The sequence below is a fragment of the Sylvia atricapilla genome, chromosome 11, assembly GCF_009819655.1.
Source record: "Sylvia atricapilla isolate bSylAtr1 chromosome 11, bSylAtr1.pri, whole genome shotgun sequence".
NCBI classification, from domain to species: Eukaryota; Metazoa; Chordata; class Aves; order Passeriformes; family Sylviidae; genus Sylvia; species Sylvia atricapilla.
Genome location: NC_089150.1, coordinates 6,278,935 through 6,301,364, shown reverse-complemented (window position 1 = coordinate 6,301,364; position 22,430 = coordinate 6,278,935). Strand labels below are relative to the sequence as shown.

The 22,430-nt window shown below is 45.6% G+C and overlaps 1 protein-coding gene across 4 annotated transcripts in view; it reads left to right on the top strand.

The window, feature by feature from the left end:
* Positions 1-22,161: 22,161 nt before the first annotated feature.
* Positions 22,162-22,430, top strand: part of SLC25A26 (solute carrier family 25 member 26) — an 84,121-nt gene continuing 83,852 nt past the window's right edge. For all 4 annotated transcript variants that reach the window (XM_066327219.1, XM_066327220.1, XM_066327217.1 and 1 more), the window contains exon 1: positions 22,162-22,297. In XM_066327219.1, coding sequence (XP_066183316.1) covers positions 22,265-22,297 — 33 coding nt within the window. In that variant the 5' untranslated portion in view covers positions 22,162-22,264. The remainder of the gene's footprint in view (positions 22,298-22,430) is intronic.

Genomic DNA, 22,430 nt, shown 5'->3' with positions numbered 1-22,430 from the left:
TTTGTATAAATCCCTTGAAGCAGTGAGTGCACCAGGGAAAAACTGCAGCCTACCAGCCATGAGGCACTCGTTTGGATTGACCTGTCCCCTCCCACAGCTTCAACTGCAGTGGGGCCAAGCAACTCCTTCAGACTGGGTGTGCATTTAGAACTGCTTTCCTTGCCATCAGCTGGTACTTCCCAGCCCTGAAGATCTGGGAGCTGTCTGGGGAGATGGGATGAAGCAGAAAAGAAGAAAACACCAATATTGAGTTGTTAAATGTTATCCAAATGGCTAGATCATGGCTCGAAAATGAAACACCACTTGCAGCCTCACTTGGAGTGAGAATATGATATTAAATTGTGAGAATACTGTATTAAATTGTCTCCTTTTTCTACTTGGGCACCACCTGCTGGCATGTAATTAAATTAACATCATCAGCCAGATATTAAACTCTGCAGTCCCTGAGACTATGCCAGGTTTTTTCTAGATTATTAAGCAAGGCAGAGAGGAGAATTTTTAAATCACCTTATGCACACCCTGTACCAGCACTTAATTACTGCAAATATAACTCCTTGTATATTCCTCCTTTGTAAGTTTGTGGTGGAGAGTTCTTATGGTGGATGTCTGTGGGCACTCTTTGCTCTTGGCTGCAGGATAAGCCAGGCACAGGCACAGTGCTCATCTCGGCTCTCAGTGCTTCTCATCCCACCTGCAGAGTACCTCTGGACCTGCCAAAACACAGACAGGACCAACATGGGACTGGAAGGACAATCATAGAATGGCTTGGCCTGGAAAGGACCTTAAAGCCCATCTTGTTCCATGGCAGGGACACCTTCCACTGTCCCAGGTTGCTCCAAGCCCCATCCAAACTGGCCTTGGACACTTCCAGGGATGGGGCAGTCACAGCTGCTCTGGGCACCCCGTGCCAGGGCCTGACATTCCTGGGAGCCAAGGTTGTGTAGCTTGGTATAACCCCAAAATATGAAATCATGGGACTGAGAAATACCAGCACACCTTCCTCAGGCATCCCAGAGGGAGCCACAGGATGAGAATGGCCCAGGGAGCAGATCCCAGCAGGGGAGATCTGCAAGAGGAATACCAGGAGAAAGTGGTCATTCCTAGGAGCTGCAAATAGGTTTCTGGGAGTTTAGACTTCATGTCTGACACAGATTCCTCTTTCTTTGCAATGTTTCATGCAGGAACAGGAATCATCCTCATGCTCAGCAGTGTAAGCCCATTCAAGCTCGCCTGGCAGCATGGAGCTTATCTGCAGTCTTTAGCAATGATTTGCATCAGCTGTTCTTCTGCCCTTGGCAAAACATTCCCTGCAGCCAGGGCTGGTTCTGCACAGGTACAAGTGGCTTCCTACCAGTGTCTTCCAGCTGCAAAATGGTGAGTGTGCGGGCAGGGCAAGGGAGAACACAGAGAGTGAAGACAGAGACATATTCTCAACATGGGGATCAGCAAATCTCCCTCTTCAGGAAGTCATTGCATGCTGCTATCCCTTGCAAGAAGGAACAGACAAGTTATCTGGCTGGTGCAGGAGTGCAAAAACCAGAAAGGGCAGCCAACAGAGCCAACTTCTTTTCCTTAGGCATCCAAAGTCCTGTTGTGGTGCATTTATTAGAGGAGATGACATGTAGTACCCACAGTGCTCATCCTAAGATGTTTCCTACTCAGCTTTTGGCTGAGAGCTTCACAGCTGGTTCCCAACGTGCTGTTCTGTTTCTCCACATTGAGGGGAAAAAGGATAACCAGGACTTGGATCCGGAAGGCTGAGGGGAAATGAGAAGTGACATCCAAAATTCCTCATTGCTTGCAAGATGTGTGTACACCACAGGAGGAAACAAGCCAAGAAGAAATCAAATTAAAAACTGTGCTTGTGAGAAATTATACAGAGAGTGAAAAAGCTCCAAACTATCATTTTTGCTGCAATCTGCTGTTGAAGGCTTGTGGTCTCACAGGACCCCTGGAGCTGTGGGAGAGCAGTGTCAAGTGGTTCTGCAAAGGGGTAGGGAAAGCCCTGTGAGACATATGGGAGCATTTATACACTATCTGCCTTTAGCTGGCTGCAGAAACGTGTGATTTTTATCAACGGGGGGGGCTTTGGGGAACCTCAGCCTTGCTGCAGGGCAGATATTTGTCCATTTTCTTGGCTATGAGCTCAGGGAGACAAGAACAGCTCACTGAAGCCAACATGTGTGTGAAGCTCCCCTGGAACGAAGGAATTAGGTTCCCAATGGGATGAGGCAATCTCAAAACCTTATCCCAGTGTAAAATCCAGCTTGCCTGAGCAGCCAGCTCCCATTTCCTCCACATGGGATGTACACACAGAGCACAAAAAGAATAATGCTGAGAGAAAGGTGCATGGCCAAGCACTCCCCTGCTGTGTGCCAGCCCCATCTAGGAGGCCCCAGGATGAAATGCAGCCCTTACCTTAAGGAGGAGAAGCCCCTGGGAGAACAAGAGTGGGTGGAAAAGCAGCTTTTGGGACCTGAGTTGCTGGTGTTGGATGTTCCTGGAGCAGCCATGGAGAGAAAAGCCATCCTGGACCTGACTTGAACTTTTCAACCCTGATACCCTGGTCAGCTTACTAAGGACACAGGGCTCTCAGCAGGGCTTACACTGCTTTATTCATTAGCTCATTTACTCATTAAGTCATTGATAAAGAGCTTGAGCAAAATCCCTGCTTTCAGATAGCACCATGGTGCTTATAAACCTCTGCAGAAGACAGAGGCCCACGGCAGTCAAGGCTTCCAAATACAGACCTGTCACCTGGGGGCTGCCCAGGGATGTGATCTGCTCCCCAGGAAAAGCTCCTCCTCGTACCAGGGGCTGGGAGATGAAGTCTAGTGAGAAATGATGAGAAAGGAGACCCTTGTGTTTCCCTCTGTTGGCATAGGCATCGTTACTGGGCCACAAATCTGGGTAAGGAAACGTGTAAGTGAACATAATTCCCAGTTTAAAGACGGCAAAAGGAGGCACAGTGCTGGCATCTACCAGCACTTCACAGCCCCTGTGTGTTTCTCAGAAGCCTTCTGAGAAGGCAGAGAACATGTTCCAAAGCCTCTAGATAAGAAATAAGGATGCCCAGTTTTAATTGAATTTCTGTTATTAAATAATAAAGTTCACTGAGAAGGTGACTTTGCAAAAAAATACAATTTCCTGGAGAATTCATTGTGAGAAATAGAAGCCTAAGACAATCAATGTAGAAATGCTTCCTCCTTTTCCAGGCAAGTGAACAGAAATTCAGGAATTTAAAGCAACTTCTGGGAAGGACCCTGAAACATGTAGGATGTGTGGAGATGGGATTTGTGCAGAAGGAATCACCTGAAGTTGATGACAGGATTTTCTGACAGTCATGCATCTCTGCTTTATTTGGCAGCCTTGTGCCTGCTGTGTGACATTCAGAGCTGTTTCAGGTCCTCATATGGGTAGGAGAAAAGTTCTCAAAATGACCAGAGAAGGGTTTTATTTTTTTCAATTAAAACCTTGAAAGATCTCCTTCAGCATGAAGAAATGCCTATCTCCATGTCCCCCCTGCAGTAACAACAGTCCTCCAGCTCTTAGAGAGACATAACCAGCCTCCCAAAATGCTGCTGCTCCAGAAATTGTATTTAGGACAAAAACTGCACTCCCATCTGGCAAAACTTGGCCCTCCCCTGTTATTTCCTGTGATCTGGAGGAGATGGTGAAAGAAGTGCAGTGGAAGCACTGATACGCTGTACTTGGTAAAGCTGCAATTTCTCTGCTTCATTTGCCCAAGGGGGAGGGATGCAGCTCATGGTGGCACTGGGCAGTGGCCCTTGGAGGAGAACAAACCCTCTGCCACCTACAAACCTGCCTTGCTTTGTCCATAGTGACTCACACAGGCAGGAGATGGACATGCCTCCAAGGCAGCACAAGAGAGAAAAAATAACCAGCCAACAGTGAAAAGGATTTTAAATATGGTTTGTGAACAATAAGAGTTTCCCATATAGGCTCAGTCTGAAAACTTCTCCTCCTACAAATTTCAGTGAGGGTTTTACCCTAGTGAAAATACAGCGAAAGGCTCTCTTTTATATGTTTTTTAAAGTCTGTGCAATCAAAAAGCTCTTTAAGCTCCAGGAGCTGCAGACATTGTCTAAAAACATCTGCTTCTCCTTTTCTGCTGTATTTTTCCTCAATGTGAAACGAAACCAATCAAGCTGCTGTTATGGAGAGAGGCAGGATGGCCCTGTGCTGACAGCCAGGGTTATGGACTGGGACTGGCTCTATGGCAGGGCTTGGTGGCACCTGCACAAACCAGCAGTGCTGGGTTTTCTAACATCAGGCTCTGCTGTGATCTGTGGGATTTGATCCAGTGTGCTCAGGCAGAACAATGTGGCTGCAGTTGCTACTCCCAGCCATGGAGCTCAGCTCCCCAGCCTCTCCTGAAGGTGTGGATGGGGAATTCATTCTGGATGGCTGGTGCTGGAGGACACATTTCCCTGCTGCTTCCCAAAGCTCAGTCTCAGGGAGCTTTTCCTTTGGTTCAGCCCCATCTATGATGGAAAGGAGAGCTTGATGGATGGCAATGTGGCCTTAGAGAGCCCTTGGAGCTGCCTACACCATCCCCATGCCCTTAGCAAGGGAAGAACATGCTGGCTAGCCCACAGCCATCACATAGATCACTTTGAGTTTACTGTGTTCAAGCAAGCTGGAGAGAACAGCTGTGGATTTGTCATTTAAAAGCATTTTAATGAGAGGAAGCTCATTTTTCAGTGCAAAAGCAGAAGCTCAAGGAAATATTACAAACTGTGAGCATTACTTTCTGCTTCCTTCACAGCAGGTCTGAGCCATCTCATCTGGTGCATTATGAAAAAATTATTTTAGATTTTCTAAAAAAAACCAAACCAACCCAGGAATGATAGTGCAGCTACCTTGCTGCTTCTCCCAGGAGGTAATTGCTTAATAGGAATATCTCACTGAGTCAAAGAAAAATAGAAAAACCAGGCCCTTTAGGTCCTCTCCCCAGCTGTTACCTACAAGTACCCACAGCTGCTGCCAGTAATTTCTAGCACCCTGGCTCCTGGATATGCCACAGTACAAGAATATCATCACCATAAGCAGCCTCATTGTGTAAGAACATAGTATATATAAGCTGGAGTTGATTCCACAGTGACAGCCACATTTGCATGTTCTGTGTTCCAGGAGAATCAGAGCTGATCCAGGCTCAGTGGCAGCCAGGGCTGGCACCCACCTGGAGGTGATGGGTTCCTTTTGTGCAGGTTCCTTTCTGCTGGAAACCCAGCAAGCACAGCCAGCAGGGATCAAACATGCAAGGGGAGAGAGCTCAGGGTTCCTCAGGTGCTGTTTTTCCACCTGAACCCCCGGGCTGAGCAGCAGGTGAAGTGGAAGCAATAAACATCCAGACCAAAAGCACATCTTCAAGAGGAGGCACATTTAAGTAGAGGATAAATAGAAATATTTTATGTAATTCTGGAAAACCTGCTCAGAGGTAGTGCTAGGGCAGGTGAGGGGGTCTCTCACTGTGGCCCCATGTTCCCACAATCACCCAGGGCAAAGCTGGTTTTTCACAGCATCAGTCAGCCTTGCCCCAGCATCTCTGTGTGACTCCTGAGCTGAGGAAGAGCCACAGTGTCACTCCTTTGCTTCCTCAGTCCTTTTGTCTTTCTGATGTCCAGCCCCAGCTTTCAGTGATTCTGATTTTTCCAATGGCATCCTAATTTCTGCTCTGCTCCAGCTTTTCTCAAGACAACTTCAAATAGCTCTTAATCAGGTCTCTAACTGCTGCAGCTGCTGGCTGCAGACTCCCTGTTTCTCCAAGGGACTCACTCTCATCCTGCTCTGTCAGGCAGGATGGACGCTAAAAGCAGAACAGAGCTCCCAGTGCATCCCCTGGTGTGCTCCTGGTCTCTGTGCTGAGGTTTTCCTCACACTGGAGGTGGGAGCTGAAGACTCCTTCCCCTGGATGTCTGGTGACTGAGAGGGAGCATTGATGTGCAAAGTCTGCAGCATAAAAACTATTTGAGAAAATGAAATGGCAGGAGGTGGGAAGCTCAGTGTAAAATTCTGTGCTCAGCTTGAGGCTGAAAATCAGTGTGTTCTCTATTAACTCACCTGATTTCTTCCCTCCCCATTACCCTGACAGGTCCATCAAAGCAGCGCTGCTGAGTAGATTTCTGTATGGGGATGTGAGGAGGGAGGATGTGGCATTCAAAATGGGTACAGTTGATGCAGTAAGCAAGAAGTTTGGGGGAAAGAGACTTAGAAGTAAAACAGGAGATTTTAGGATAAAGACTCAACCTCCTCAAACCACACACCACCAGATAAATAAGGCAAATAATTTTTAATGTCAAAAAACTAGAATGCTGTGAAGCAAACTGCAATGCAGCGTGAGCTGCATCTAGTGGCCAAGGAGAGTAGTGCTTGGCTTTAGCAAAGCAAAAGGAAGAGCAGGAAAGTAAGGGAGGAAAAGTAACAGCCAGATCCAGGAGTGGAACTAATGCTTCTCTCCTCGCTGCTCACAGTGGGACTCAACAGCAATCATCCTGCCTGAGAAAATGAAGCAGCTCACGCTGAATCACCTCTCAGCGTTTTGAACTACACCTATTCTGGAGGTGCCACAGGTGCCTTCTAACCCAGGTTTGCAGCAGCCCCCAGAGCCTGGAGGACACCCCTGTGGGATCAGCTGCAATGAAACCAGGCTGGTGCTGCTACACCACTCCAAAGAGGGCAGTGTGGCCAGGAGATTCGAGCAGGAAGGCAGGAAATGCAGAGCAGGCATTTTCAAGCCTTAGCGAAGACACCCAAGAGCTGCCAGCATAGGCTCAGCCAGTCCTGCAGCTTCGTATTCTGCTCAGGGCTGCGCAATCCCTGGCTGCACGTCATTAGGATCCTCTGCATTTCCTCCTCTGAATTTTGACAGTATACTGATAACTCAATTTGAAAGCCAAGGTGTTTCCTTCACACAGGACTTTTTCTAAACGGAAGGCAGAGTACATCAACCCACGGCACGATTCATTACCCTCAGCTCAGGATGTATAACATGTCAGGGATAAAGCCGTGAAGTTTTGATTTATACAGGCTAATCAAGCAGAAAGCTATTAACCGAGGGGCAATGGATTATTAAATAAAATGACAGGAGAAACACTGTCACAACACCTAGTTCTGACTCTTGGAACATATTATTGCTCTTCTTATCTGTCCAAAGTCTTAGCTGTGAAAGTTAAAGCAATCTCTCCAGCTCAGATACAATTTTAAACCCATTGAAGACTAGATCCAGCATCCATTTAAGCATTTAGAGCGTGGCAAGTAATTTGAAACTCTGAATAGTATAGCTGAAGGGCTTTCTCAGAGAACTCAGTGAATTCAAAGACCAAGACCTGGACACTACCTGCTGCAAAACATTCAGTAAATTGCCCTTGACTGACAGCAGGGTCACTTTTGGGGGGCACAGCCTGGAGGGATGTGGCACAGCACAGGACAGAATGCAAGAACAGTATCTATGGTCTTAAATATAACCCTCCTACCTGAGCAGGCTGCTAACCAAGCAGAGATTGGTTAATGTCCTATAGCATTTCTCAAATAAGACAAATTTGACCATAAAGCAAGAAACCCCTCCCACCATCTTGCTCTAGCTATTCTGCCTATTTTCTCATAGAGCCTTCCCTTCCCTGTCAGACTGTTCTAGCTCTAACTCATTGCCTGGTAACCGGCTGACTTTGGAGATGCTTTCTTCTCTCCTATCCTAGTCCCCTCTGGAAAAGGAGAAAGACACAACCCTTCCTCTGTAAAACTCTCCCATCTGCCTTTGTAAGGGATTGTCCCTCTCAGCCATGCCAGTGATTCACTGATTCCCAGATGACAGGTATCAGCCCACGAAGGGAGGGACCACTGATCCATCAAAAGTAAAGCTGAACTCAGTTACCCGAAGAGGGTTTACCAGGCTGGGCTACAGCAAGTTCTGCTCCAGCCCAAAAGGTTTCTCAGTTGAAGAGTGCTGTTTTATGGTGCTCTTGGAGCACAGCAATAGGATGGAATGGAAAGAAATAGTTGAATCTTCACTTTAATTTTGCTCTCAAAGATCAAGGTACAGCAAAGCTCTGTTTCTTGCAGTGATTGACCTTCAGGATGAAGGAGCTGGTGCACTGATTTTTCTACTTTCTCAGTAAGTTAATCTTAAGCCTTTCCTGAATATTTTCCTTAGTTGAAAGGGTTCTAATGTTCTAATCTGCTGCTATCAACCAAGCCCACAATTTAAGTTCTAGCGTGTGTTTCGTTGTTCATATAAGACAACTTTGTTTCCTGATTCTCACAGATGCCTAAACACAAAGACAAGCACAATCCTGATCCCTAGTAATTATGGAGTTACCCTGAACATTTGGTATCCCAGCCTTTTTGCAAGGTGCTCAAGACTCTGGAAAAACCCCATCCAGCACATTTTCCTATGTCCAGGGAAGTACTTTCCCCTCAGTATAGTGGATGCATCCTTGCCCCCTTTGTTTCACTGAGGGGTTCTGCTGTCACAGGTAGATCAGTGCTCTATCTCTCCCCTTTTTATCGATTTTCTTAATCAGCCTGAGATCTCCTGTTTGTTTTAAGCTCGGAAATAATTTCCTGGCATGCCTAGCCTGAGTAGCTGTGTGGCTCCTGGGGACCTTGGGAACCACAGAAGGGAGGATTTGCTTGTGTCTGTAATTCATAAGGGCACGAAGAGGTGACAGGAGAGAGGAAGGACACGATGAAGTCTACTGATATCACTCCCATGCTGCTGGAAGCAGCCTGTGAATGGTCACTCATCCTCTTCTGGTTGGTGGATATCTGTGGCAAGGGAGAATGTTGGTGGCAAATCTCTCAAATAAGGTTTTCTCTTAAATCAATAAAACTACTTTCCTTTGGAAAGGGTTTCCTTGGCTGCTGCCACACAGTTTGCATTGAGAGAGAAAAGAGCAATCAGGTTTAGATGTCAGCAATGTCATTTTAACTTCAGGGGAAAGGACTTGCCTCCATGTCAATGCTGATCACATTTCTGGCAAGACCAGAGTGAGATGGGTTGTGTCTCTCCTTGCTGGGGAAAGTCTCATCAGCGTTGGTGGACGGGGGAGTTTTGCTGCTCTCTGACACTGCAGTCTGGGGCTGGCAATTGGCACCTCTGGGGGGAAATGGGCTACTGAATAACCGAATCAATATGATTCCAACAGAAGCTGTTTATTGTTTACATTGCAGGCCAGAGACAGATTCTAGGTCCACTCTCCACGTGGGCATGCATTTCTGGGTTGGTTAAGCTGCTTCCTCATGAGGCAGCCACAAATCCCTCAGGACATGCAATTGGTCAAGGGTCCATCCTCACCTTGTGCTTCTCCTAACCCAGGGTTTACATTTTTTGCAGACGTTTTCTCAGCCTCTCTTCTTATTTTTGATCTTGTTGTTTCCTCAGTAACCTTGTTGAATTCCTGAGAGCTTTAACAACGAAACTGCAAGTAGTTTGATATTACTCACAGCCAGTTTAGCTAGTGCATCAAAATGGCCTGTTATACAGACACATTGCTACAGCACCCTCAGGCCTGTGGGCAGCCACGGAGATCTGCCCCAGTTTCCTGCCTAGATGTCTGTCCTTGGCTCCAGTGCAGGGGATTTCTACAGGGAGCAGTCTCCATCCCGTCCCTTGCTGCAGAGGGCTCTGCAATCCAGCAACCAGTCCCTTTGCTCTGCCCCTGCATCTCCATAGCAGGAACTGTTCAGCTTTCACCCCGGAGTAACAAAATTCACTTTGGCCCAAATAACTGAGGAGTTTTAATTTTCAAATGGCTTTATCAGAGAAGGATGATTTGATGTGCTGGGGATTTACAGCTGGGATATCTGAGCTGCAGGAGAAGTTTGAGATTTCTTCACAGTCCACTGGAGAGCATGTTTTAAATGTGCTGAAAATGAAAGGCTAGTGCTCTATAAAGGGTTCAAGAGCATTGATACCTTCAGCCTGGGGATGTCAAGACAACATTGTGAAATTGTGTCAATAATCTGAAGAAATAAGGTGCCATTATGGCTGCAATATCAAAAGCAATGTAATGGCTCTTCTTTGCAATCAGCAGGTTAAAGGCTTTCTCTGAACTGCAGTGTTTCAGTGGAAGATGTGTATAATGAGCCTGGCAGGGTGCAGTCTGTCACAGCTCATTCAGTGTCTGCAATAAAGCAGAGCTGCCTCAGCAGTCCCCAATGCAGTATTTTTCTGGTCAAAAATACTGTTACAGCACACTGAAACTGTAAGAAGGGAATGAGAGGACTGTAAAGCATATTTAGGCACAGAAGTTTTCATAGGTCAAAGGGGGAACTTGAAATTGTTTTGGAAAGCGTAATAAATGTCAAAAGCTGGAAAAGGCTTTTCTGAAAAAAAAACCCAAAAAAACAAAAAAACCACAAACCAAAAAAGCATTGAGGGTTTCATGGCTTCCCCTGTGTTTTCCAGTCTCCCTGCAGCAACCTGGCCAGAGCAGAGCCCCCTTCCCCTTCAGGCAGTTTTGTAGGGTTTGCAATTCACTTGATAGCTCTTTGCACTCGCTTTTTAGGGTGGTCACATCAGGCAAAGACTGTGGCTTAATTAGGCTGATATTGCTGAAGTCACCTGGCCCTTGCTGAAGGAGACAACCAGTGAGGCTGGGGCTCCAAGGAAGCTTTTGATGTGGGAAACCTATTTTAGAGGAAAGCTACCTCTTCTGGCATCCTGAGGAGATTCTAAATATGTTCAACTGGCCCCCACCAGGAAATGGGAATGTTCTCAAGTGTGGCTGGTCCAGCAGAGCTCTCATGAGCCTCTCCCAGGAAAGCTAAAGCTGCTCCAAAGGCAGTAAGAGATGCCCTGTGTGGTGGCACTGAGGCTCCACACTTCATCTGGGCCGGTTTTGCTGAATATCCCAGGTGTGCTACAAGAGCATTAATGTGTTTTTCAGTTTTACTGGACCTTTGGGAGAAAAGTATGGAAACCAAACACATCACTTAGGCTTCTTGTGAGAGCTATTACTAAATCAGCTCACGTTTTTTTCCCCAGGATTGTGTTCCTTGTTGGCTTTCCTATTACAATTCAAGAGGAAAAGGAAGCTGGCATTGTGTGGCCTTCAGTCTCTCTTCTATTTGTACAGGTGTCTCGGGAGATGAATTATTTATGATAATGTAATTATAGAAGTGAACAAACAAGTGCATTGTGCGTTTTTCCCCCCAGAGAAGCTGCAGTCTGTGGTCAGGACACTAGATGGTAGTGTCAGTCCAGAAACATTTCAGTGATGTCTGGCAATGCAGTGACACTAAATCGTGGCTGTTTCAGTGGGGTTTGCTCCTTGCAACACGAAATTTGAGGTGAATAAGCTGTGATGTGGTAATGTTATTCAGACCCAAACCTTTTGTAGTCAGGTTCAAAAGCTGTAAACAGCTAAAAATTTCAAAGTGTTTTCCAGAAAAGGAGATCTTGAGTCTGATAATTTTGCAGTTAACCATCACTGCTCTACCTTAAAACCAGTCAAATCTTGATTTCTGGTGGTGTGAACACAAATTTTGATCAAAAAAGAAACCCAGACCCCTGATATCTCAATTACTGAGACCAGTGATGTTAAGGAAGATTCACGGCCGTGTTCCTGCTTGCTTTGTTCAGTTATGTTTTGTATGAGATTAATTAAAACAAAAAAGTGCATGTCAGATGTGGAAATCACCATTTTTAATTATTAGATATTGTAGATGGACTGAGAAATTAATCCAATTCTGACTGGGAATAGAATACAAGGATTCATTCATCAGTCATATGTTACTCCTAATGTGACCATTTCATTTTCAACAAATGGCAAACCAGTATTGATTTCTATACATAAACTATGAACAAAAAAGAATTACAAAACTTCTCAGCAGCCTGAAAAGTCAATATCAACCAAACTAGAATGGCATTTAGGAGAGGAATGCTCTGCTGATGAAAATAAATAGCAATAAAATAGCTTCTCACTTGTAATTTTTATCTAATTTCGTATCAGGCCTGTAATCCTTTGCAAGTGCCATCCAATGCAGCACTGGTGACTGCAGAAATGTGCAGAATTAATAAAGAAGGTGCCTGGATGTGGAACAGCTCCAACCCTCCTGAAAGGTTTCAGTTTGATGGATGATATTCCACTGACAAAAGTAAAAAATCCATTAATTCACAAAGTGAGTCTTATTCTTGAATTCCAGCAAAAGAAGCCCTTTGCTTGAGGCCCCAGTTTCAGACCATGAATTTATCTTTATCCCAGTATGAGTCTCCAGCTGTGAAACTGTGTGGCTGTGCCACAGCTCTTCTAACAGGAATGGCTGTGGAGCTGCAAACATGTGGATTAGAATAAAAACTGGTTTAATACTTTGCTTTAAACAACCTTTAAACACCTGAAGGACAGGAAGGGAGCAGTGGGTGTGAATTGCCTGGCTGCACATAAAAGGAACTCCAGCGGGAAGGGGCCTATGGATTATGGATAGGGATGACTGGCGTGCTGTGAAATAAATGGGCATGGCAAAAAGCCAAAATACAACAAATATTCCCCAGGAGATATGGGATTAGTTTTTCTGGAGATTCTTTCTGTTCTGTTGTCCTGCTCCTCAAATGTTACTGTCCAGCATATGATAAGAATTTATAATTTTTAAGGAAAGTGGAAGGAGAAAGGGTTTCTCACTAACACAGGCCAGTCATCCTTTTGCACTGAACAATCTTCCTTTCCTTTGTTTTGGTTTCTCCCCTGGTTTAGAGCAGGGGATGGAATGGGTGGATGGGAGAGCCCACAGGGACGGACATCAGCAGAGCATCCCATGTGTGATCCATCCATAAAACACCATCATGCCAGTGCCACTGCATCCCTGTGGAGCAGGGGTTAGGTCTGAATGCATCTGCTCAACTCTTCTGATGTTTTAAATGAAACTGGGAGTTCTGAACCCTCTTCCATTGACAGGTGCTGTGTCTCTCTCAGGTTCAGCAGGAACTCAGACCCAGCAGGATGTTCCTTGCCTTCTTGGAGAACTCTTCAAAGTGCTGGACTCTTCTTTTTTCAAAAAAATTTTGGGTAATCTGTAGCTCCTTCAGTAACCTACTCTACTGACCTGAGAAATTCCTACTAGGCAAGTGTCACTGTGATTTTTAGGCTCAAAACCAGTTTGTTGTACTGGTTCTGCATGGATGTGTGCTCTTGCTAAGGACGGGAGGATGTTTCTTTCAGTCAGAGGAGGTATTTCAAGTTCAACACAGACTTTGTCAGCCTGGAGCTCAATTTTTTATCTACTTGTGCCCAACTGTAAGCAAGAGCAGCTCTATCCCTTTCATGAGAAATATTACTGTTTGACTGGTATCACAGTTTGAAAATAAATTAAATTGAGAAGCAGGTGCTGCATATGACCAGACAAAGGAAAAGTTCAGGAAGATTTTCTGTATCTTCAGATCCAGATGAACTTAGATAAACTTGAGTTATTAAAAACACAAGCAACGTTTATCTTCTTTTTTGACTTGCAAATTAACCTAAACTCACATAACCAAATTTAATGCGAGTTTATCTTCATCTGTAGAGTTCACCACAGATTTAAAAGACTAAACCCAGAATCATAATTGCATATTGTGGAGACTGCTTCTGCCCCAAAAGCTTCCAGAGCAAAAGCCTACTTTAGTGAAAGGGGGTTGTAAACTAAAAGAACAGTTAGAAATGCAGAATTGGATGTTGCTCATTCAAATGCAGTAAGGATTTTGATTTGCATCCTTTCTCCTTCCCTTTGAAATGCTATTTACCTACATCAGAGTTTAATAAGGTTAATGTGTTAGATGTTCCCCCAGTGTAAATTCTATCAGTGGGAAGAATACTGCCTGAATAAAGTCCTCCAGCTCCATTCATTTGCTTTCAATGTGTCAAATTAATTTTGCCACATGGGTAATAAAAGCTGTGCTTCTGTGTATTTCTGTAAACATTGTACGATTTAGAAAGTGTTTATGATTTCTTTCAACAATGAAACTTAAAATCTGCGCAGTCCAGTACTGGTGAGTAATTTCAGAAGTGACTGAGGCATGTAATTGAGTTTGTCAGTGTAATTGTATTTTGGAATAGATAGTGGTGTGGTTTTTTTCAGTCGTTAGTGAGTCTCGTATTTAGTGTGCTGATTAATTCTATTAGAGGAGTTAATTAGACTGAGAAGGTGGGGGTGAGGATGGATACAAATCACTTTCAAGCACTGCATTTAACTCAGGGTTGATTATTCTGTGCATAGAGAAATGCTGCTTCTCCCTGTTTTGGACTCATGTGTGTGATTAGAGCTCATCAGTGCAGCCCCACGCCTGTGACAAGGACAGACAATGAGTATGGATGCAATTCTCTCTCCTTTCAAGTGTGAACTTCCAAATTAAGGCACTGCAGGGTACAGGGATGACCAGACTTAAAAATAATAAGTTCCTATGCATACTCCAGAATAATAAAAATAATAATTACAGTATCTCTATTTCTGGCACAGCCTCCCCCATATTGTTTTCTGTAAAGAACAAAAGGCAATAAGGAATAAACAGGCATCATTTAAGGGCACTCTCTGGGTTTGCAGACTTCAGAAGAGCTTGGGCTCCAGTCTTGACATGGGAGATTCAGAAAGGGGAGATGGAGAATTGAAACAGCCTCCTCCAAAGCCAAAATATGCAAAATAAATATACACACAATAGATTTTTAAGCAGCAGTTGGTGTGTAATTTTTTAATTACCTGGAATATTTCCAATCAGACGAACACAAGACACTGTCAGAACACCATTAAAACAGGCCTTGAGGCATCAACTGAGCAGCAGAAAAAGTCAAGGCCCTTTATAAACCAAATGTACACATTGGAAGATGGTGTAATTTCCCAGAAAACAGCCTCAGTCTGAATAGGCATGAAGGAAGGATACTGTCAAATGAAACAGTGGTCAGGACCACACAAAATCCAACATTTGGCACATTTGCAAGGAATTGTGATGCCGTGTCAGGGAACTGCTCCCAGGCTGCCTGGTCAGCCCATTACAGTGCTGTCAGTGAAAACGCCTCTTATCTCCCAACCCCTTCCACGCAGATAAAGCAGCTGTGGCCAGGGCATGTTTTAGTAAGATTCAGAGTGGTAACATCTGGCAAATTCACATGTCATGCGCTGCTCCTTGCCCATGTACAAAGAGCTCCTGTTCCCAGGGCTTTTAGTTTCCCTTGGATGATAATGGCCTTTCTGCAGCAGAACCCGACCGATAGGTTATCGGCTGGGAACGGCAACGCCTCTCCCCATGGCACCCTTAGGAAGGGACCATCACAAACCTTCAGCAATGGGAAACTTCACATCGGAAGCCAGCTCTGATAATCCTGCTGAGAGGAGAAGAACTGGCAAGTTTCTCTCTGCAAAACAGAAGGAAAAGGAAAAGGGCCCTGGAAAGTCACAGGAAGGTGAATAAAAACTTCTTGTCACCAGGCTCCTTCCGCTGGTCCTGGGAAGGGCCTCTCGGCTGCCTCTCACCAAAGGGTTGTGCTCCACAATGTCAAAGAAAACAAGCAAGGGGATCACAGTTCTCCATTTGAGGTCTCAGCTTGCTGGGGACGCCGTGAGTCTTCTGGAAAGAGTAGACAGGAGCTGTCAAAGCCACTCACGTGTACCAATAAAGCTGTTTAGTTTGGGTTTGATGGTGGTGTATGGACAGCCTGGCAGATGCAGCTGCGTGTGGACAAAGATCCATTCCCCGATTTTCTGAAACTGCTGTTTCACATCTCTCCAGGGGCTTTGCTTTGGGTTTGGCTTGCAGTTAACAGGAAATGGAAAAGCTAAACAACCTTCCTCCCTACTGCTGACCTCCTCTTTAGGAGCCAGTCATCTCCATCCAGCCCACTCCTTTCCCCAGCTCTTTTGAACGGAATATGGAACAGGATTTCATGTGGTCTTACAGGACATAGGCAGCAGTATGGAATGATGGCAAAAAGGGATGTGCAGGAGTTCTGAAACAGTCAACTTGTGCCCCAACAGCTATTGAGAGTCTGGGCTCCCTCCAGCCCTCTGCTCCCTGTCCCTACCTTGTCACCCATGTCCCTTGGTTTCTTAGTCCTCTGAGTAGCCTAAGCAGATTGAGAAACTCTTTTCCTTGAGTTAGACGATACTAAAAATTAATTATATCAAGTACAGAGTCCCAAACACACAGCTCGTTTTCTTTAAACTGTATTATTTTTGCAGTTTATGTTAAAAAGATAGCTGCAGTTTGCATGCCAAAGTTCAGCTGTTCAAATAAACCCCTTAGCTCCTTTATTCAGTGACATCTCCCAATAGGTGGATTGTTCCAGCCATGGTGGCTGTCCTGTATGTCACACCAAGCACTTTCCATCTACTCCCTGGGAGCTGGGGATGGGATTTAGCAGATAGATAAAAACTCTGAGCTAAGCAAACAGCTGGCAAAGAACTAATTTTTTAAAATACTGCTCTTTGTCTGTCCAGAAGCAATTGCAGTTTATTTCTGCCAGGAGGATGATGGAGCTGAGCAGTAGAAGTGAGGGTCACCCTTGAGTTGGAGCCACAAACCTGTCCCAGGAGTCAGGGCCAGCATCTCTGCAAAGCACTGCTGGGCCACATCATTGTGATGGGACTCATCCAACCCCATGGAACACGGAGGAGTCCAGCTCTCCAAACCCACAAAAGTAAAGAAAATCCTCTTCCACTTGAGTCTTTTCTTACAAAGATCAATCAAAATAGCACAAGGAGTCATGCTGAGCTTGTACCAGGATGCCCTTGATCTTGTGCTGGTGCATACTGGTTGGAAGGGAAGGGAAAGCAGGTCCACCACTAATGTTGCATCCACTCCTTCTCCTGAGAGCGACAACTCACCTCACATTTCACTAACCCCAGCAACAGCCTTTGGAAGAGACCAGATCTGTTGTTAATACAGTTTTTTAAAAAGAAGGACCTAAATCACCTGAATGACTGAAGCAAATAGTGGCTGAAGAAACCATGTTTCCTGGTTCTAGGGGAATGCCAGGGATGCTCCTCTGGGACAATTTGGAAATGCACAATTATTTGGGGAGCTTAAGCCATTCTGTTGTAATTTTTTTCTTAGCTCTGCTTCCTAAGTCAACTAAGTTATTGCATTGGCCTACAAAATGAGTTGAGAACAGATGTGAGTAATTCCTGTGTCAGGGGGTTGGATTATAACCACAACTACAGGCATAATTAAGATTTTCCTTCATTTCTCTTATGAGCTAAAATGGAAATATTAGATTAGCTCAGCTGTGCTGTAAGACTAAGTGCAGAGAGTCTGAAAGACATGTTCATGTGTAAAGGTCACTGCACTGCCACTGGATCGATATTTTACTTACTTTACCCAGTAGTTAAAATGTGTGTTTTCTGTCTTCCCCAGGCCTTTCATCTTCAATTGTCCAGGCAGCCAATAAGGCAGAATAAATGAGGAGCATCCAAAAGTTGTACAGTTTAAGGCTTTCTATCATTATGCAAAATCTACATCATCATTAATCACTTTTTTTCTTAATGAATTTGGGGACTCATGTTTCTGCTGCTAAGTACTCAAAGGAGTTATTAAATTTATGGCTGTCTGGTTTCCCCATCTGTTTCCATAAAAATTTACTGCAATTATTATTTCAGCAGAATTTCTAAACCCTGCCAGACTTAAGAACAGGGAACACTGCTGTAAACATGAGGGGGGGCTAATGGTGTGTGAGCAGCAAAAAATCACCTAAAATCCAGACTGAACCAGCCTTGCCTGTAGTTTGAGTGAGGGTTAAGGAAAAAGAAGACTGACAAAATTAGAAGACCTGGAAAAATTCCTGTCCATCCAGGTCCAGCTGTCCACTGCTGGCTACGTATTAGGAAAATATTTAGTTAATTTTCATTTTTCTGAAGCAGGCAGCTCCAGGAGCATGAGGGCAGAGGTTTGAAGCAAAACTGCTGAGCACACAGAGGGACCATGGGGCACTGGGGTGGCAGCTGGAGGCAAGTACCAGTCCTGGGAGGAATTACTGGACTCTGCTTCCTCCTGCCAGAGCCAGGGAGCCTCTCAGATTTTACTACACCAAAGCTGTGGCCAGGAGCATTGATGCCCTCTCCCTGGCAGAAATAAGCTGCAGAATATAAACCTGGGCTTCTGCAAGAGTCTGAAGGAGCCCTCACCTCAGAGTGTGCACCAGGTTTAAGGAGGCCGGTGACAACGCTGTCTCCTGGAGAAGGACCAGGGTCACGCCTTTCTGGTGCATGGAGCCACACTGCTTCCCTGCACAGGAAAAATCCTGTGCTCTGCATGAATTACACAGGTCTGTGGCTGTTTGCAATAAAATGGGACAAACAACATTTTTATGGTCACAGGGTTGTGTTTTGTTCCTCGTCTGCCATGATATGCTCCCGTGGTGCCATCACAGCCTTTTGGGTGCTGTATGTGGTGTATCATCGATGTTCCCCCTTCAGATGGCTCCCCTGGCCCCATTATGCACCTGCTTATTATCACATTAGGGGGATCCCTGAGTCTTTATTTTCACTGCATTTATGCCAGGATAAATTTTTGCAGTTGATAAATTTCCATCTGCTTTTATGAACAGTGGGATGGGCTTTTCCTTCTCAGGAAGGAAAAGTTGTCGGGTGTAGCCCACGCTAAAGCAAAAATGATGATCCAAGAAGGATTGACTGACTGGAAGGGGTTGGCTCTGGTGTGCCTGAATTGCCCAGAAGGAAGATAATGAAGAGAATGAGGAGAGCAATTGCTTCAATAAATAAACTGGAACATGTGTGAGACCAATACCACTGGGGACTGATATATGCCAAGAAGTCTGTTTTTAACATCTGCTCTTCAGCAGCCTTAATATCTTATGACCAGATCAATAAATCTTCTGCTGCTGGTGTCAGACATCCAACAGCAGCCAGAAAATGGGGAGGAAATACACACAAAGAATATAACATGCTTACATATTCACAGATCCACACATACAGGCATTTGTCTGCATGTGCATTGTTGTAATAGTGGAAGGATTAATGTGAAATCACTGAAAAATGGTGCTTAAATAGGCCTGACAAAGAGGAGCCATGAGTGGCTGATCCTCACTGCCTGCAATCTCTTTCACTGCAGAACATAAGCTAGAGGGTTGCTGTGTTGCTGGCAGCTCATATCCCACTCAGTGCATCCGGAGGTTCAGTATGTTCCTTACCCTACCACAATTAAAAGGCTTTTCAGCTCTTGCCAAGGCTTTTATGTGCTGCAAAGGCTGAGGGAAGCAGGTGAGGTGGTGCAGGCATAATGGCCATTTTTAAAAGCATTCTTACCAACCTGCAGCCATGGGCAACGAAGGGCAGACAAGGAAGAGCAGGGAAGAAAAAAGAAGAAAAAAGGAGGGGCTGAGCAAAAAAATATTTGGCCAGCAAGCTGCTGTGGTGCTGGCAGAGTCTACACTTGCAGCAGGAAGAACACAAGCGTTTGTTCTCTCCTCTGCTTCAGGTGTTGCCCCTGCAATGCCTGGGACAAGCCCCACATGGCTACACCTCAGCCTCCCCAGCTTGCCCTCCAGCCCCTGAGCTCCAGCCACAGCTGGTCTCAGGCTAGGGAGTAGCTGAAAACAGAGTTGACCATGAACATCTACCACTCAGGTGCAGTTAGAACGTACCTGTGCAAGGTTCTGCCCAGCCCATCTTCTTCCTTCGCAGTGGAGAGATGCTGGAGAGCACCCACAGCATTTTCATGCAGGGAAGAAGGGTTGTGAGAAACCAGATTTCTTTCTTCGCTCCATTTACAGGGGGAGTCACTGAAGGACTTGACACGAAGATTGATGTTTGGCCTATGGCATTAAGCAGGACTTGTTCCTTTAAGACAGGACAGTGGCTTGGAAGAATAGAAGGTTGTGACCTCTCTGATGCAGCAGCAGTTCTCCTGACAGAAGGTGATAAATAAAAGAGTCAGTGCCACGGAGTGTATCTGAAAGCTGTGCACTGAGCAATGTGAAGAATGCTTGCTCTGACCCCAAGAACCTTTACATCAAGAAACCTCCTGGGCACATGGAGGTTAAAAGGTCTTGTTTTAAGTGCTGCCATGGCTGGGTTCTGGGGGATAGCAGTGAGTCCAAAAGCCTGCTTCATTTACTGCAGATGTCTGATTTTTTTCCTCAATATGGCTCCAATATGCTTAATTTAATGACAGACATGGACCTGGAAAGTGAGGAACTTTTGGCTTTTGAGTTTATTCAGCCACTCAACAGAAAACCATCTGGAAATGGTAGATTTCAAATTCCTTTTACTTCTGTTTAAATAGCAGGGTTCTTTCAGAGAGCCAGGTGCTCTGATGGGTGTTACTGTAATAACTGCTCACAGTCCAGTCACCCCTCTATTACAGCTGGAATATGTAACTGTGGCTCTTGCTTCTTCCAGGAACCAGGATCAAAGTTTTTGTAGAATCACAGAACGCTTTGAGTTGGAAGAGACATTAAACAAGGTTCTAACCCCCTTGCCACGGGAATTTTCAGGAATTAATTCCTAGGACATCAAACTGGCCTGTCTTGGACTTCAGGTGGTCAGACAACCATACCGGGGACAGGTGTGATAGTGATGCCAAAGGAGTCCACTTGTTTGATTATTCCTGATATGAAACAAACAAGTGTTTCTTAATTAACACAGTACAGTCCAAACTAAAGCAAGGTACTGATAACTCACCAGATTACTGTAACAATTGTATATTAGAGATAGAAAACCAAGGAGCTGCCTTAAAAATCAAAGGAGGTTCAGAAATGCAACACACTCGAGTTCTTTCTATTTTTTGCTTGTAGAGCTTTGAGCTTTTCACTCAAAATGAAAATGAAGACAAAATGAAATGAAGACTGCTCTAACATCACCTGTCTCTGGGGACTGAGGCAGCTTAGAAAAAAAAATCACAGCCTTGTGGGAGAGCTGTAATGAGTTTGCTGGAGTTGGCAATGGCACTTTCATGCCAGTCACGGTGCTTGTTGTGGGCAGAAATTCCAGCCCAGGTCTGCACAGTGCTTCCCACCTGCAAACATCCTTAGCAATCTGATGGAGAGAGCTGAGCTGGATGTGAGGCATCGTCACATTCCCAGCTGCTACGTCCAAAACGCATCCCAAGTGACGTGCTTGCAGCCAAGGAAATCTTGGAATTGGAGCCTGCCTGAATTTTCTGGTTCTGCACACACCGCAGTGCTTTCCAACATTCACCCTTTCTTCCTCCTCTAGAATCACATTTCCCGTAATTCCAAGTGTGGTTTCCTGCTGGGTGAGGATTGTGTGAGGGACTCCGTGCCAAAATCCTCTCTGCAGCTTTTGGAACCACTGATTAATTGAATGCCCTTTGCAGAAAGGGGGAGAGCCAGCAGGACACAAACACAAAATGTAAAAGCGTTTGGGATAGGGGTGAAAAATGGCATTTTCCATTCCAGGAGAGCCAGCAGAGCTCTCGGGAGAGTCACCGGGAGGGTTTATTCCTTTTGCTGTGAACTGCTCTGGCTTGGGGGAACACCCCATGGATGGTGGGAGAGCCGCTGCACCAGGCTCTGCGCAGACACTGCCGCCGATGTTAGGGGCTCTCCAAACAGGGAAACGCTTTGGGTTCAAGGGGATTTCATTGTTTATTCCGCACAGGGTGCAAGGTGAAAGTTTCCACAAATCTAGCACCTCAAGACGGAAATGCTACATCTGTTGCATAGCAAAATTTGCATGAACCCGCCTATCTAATATATATTCTCCACCTGTCCGATGCGTATTTGTTTGGGTAATATGATCCTACACCATGCTGAAAGCAAAGTTTTATTGTAGGAGTTATCTGACGTCATCAGTTACGTTCCCAAAATGGGAGAAAATTCATCCTGGAGACAGAAAATTCAGCCTGAAGACATCAACACCAATTGAGGGAAAACTCAATTTCAGAATTTCAGGACTCTTTTTCCCTCAGGATCTCATTTTTTTTTTTCCCCAGGGCACACAGAAAACTCTGCTTTCCAAAGAGCTCCCAGGCACCTCAGGCGCACGCACGAACACCTCAGAGGCGCCAGGAAGAGTCGAGAGCGGCTGTGCCGGTACTGCACAGCAAACCGCCGCTAAGCACGAGCTAATTAATGCTGGACGCTAATTAACGCCCGGCGCTAATTAACGTCCGGCGCTAATTGCCGGGAGCCGGGCGCAGTGCGCATGCGCCGGGCCGGCGCGCAGGCGCAGTGAGCGCCGCGCGCAGGTGACCGCGGGCCGGGCCGGCAATATGGCTGCGCCCATGTGCGCATAGAGGCCGTGCCCGGAGCGCCGGGGCCGGCCCCGCTGAGGGGCCGCCAGCCCGCACCGCCAGCCCTGCATGGAGCCGCGGGAGTCCTGCGCCGCCCTGGCGGTGAGTGAGTGAGCGGGCAGGCCCGAAAGGTGGTGTTTTACCCGGTGGGCAAGAGCCCGGGCCATAAACTGAGTAGAGGTATATTAACAGAATACAAATTGCATATATATATATATATATGTGTGTGTATATA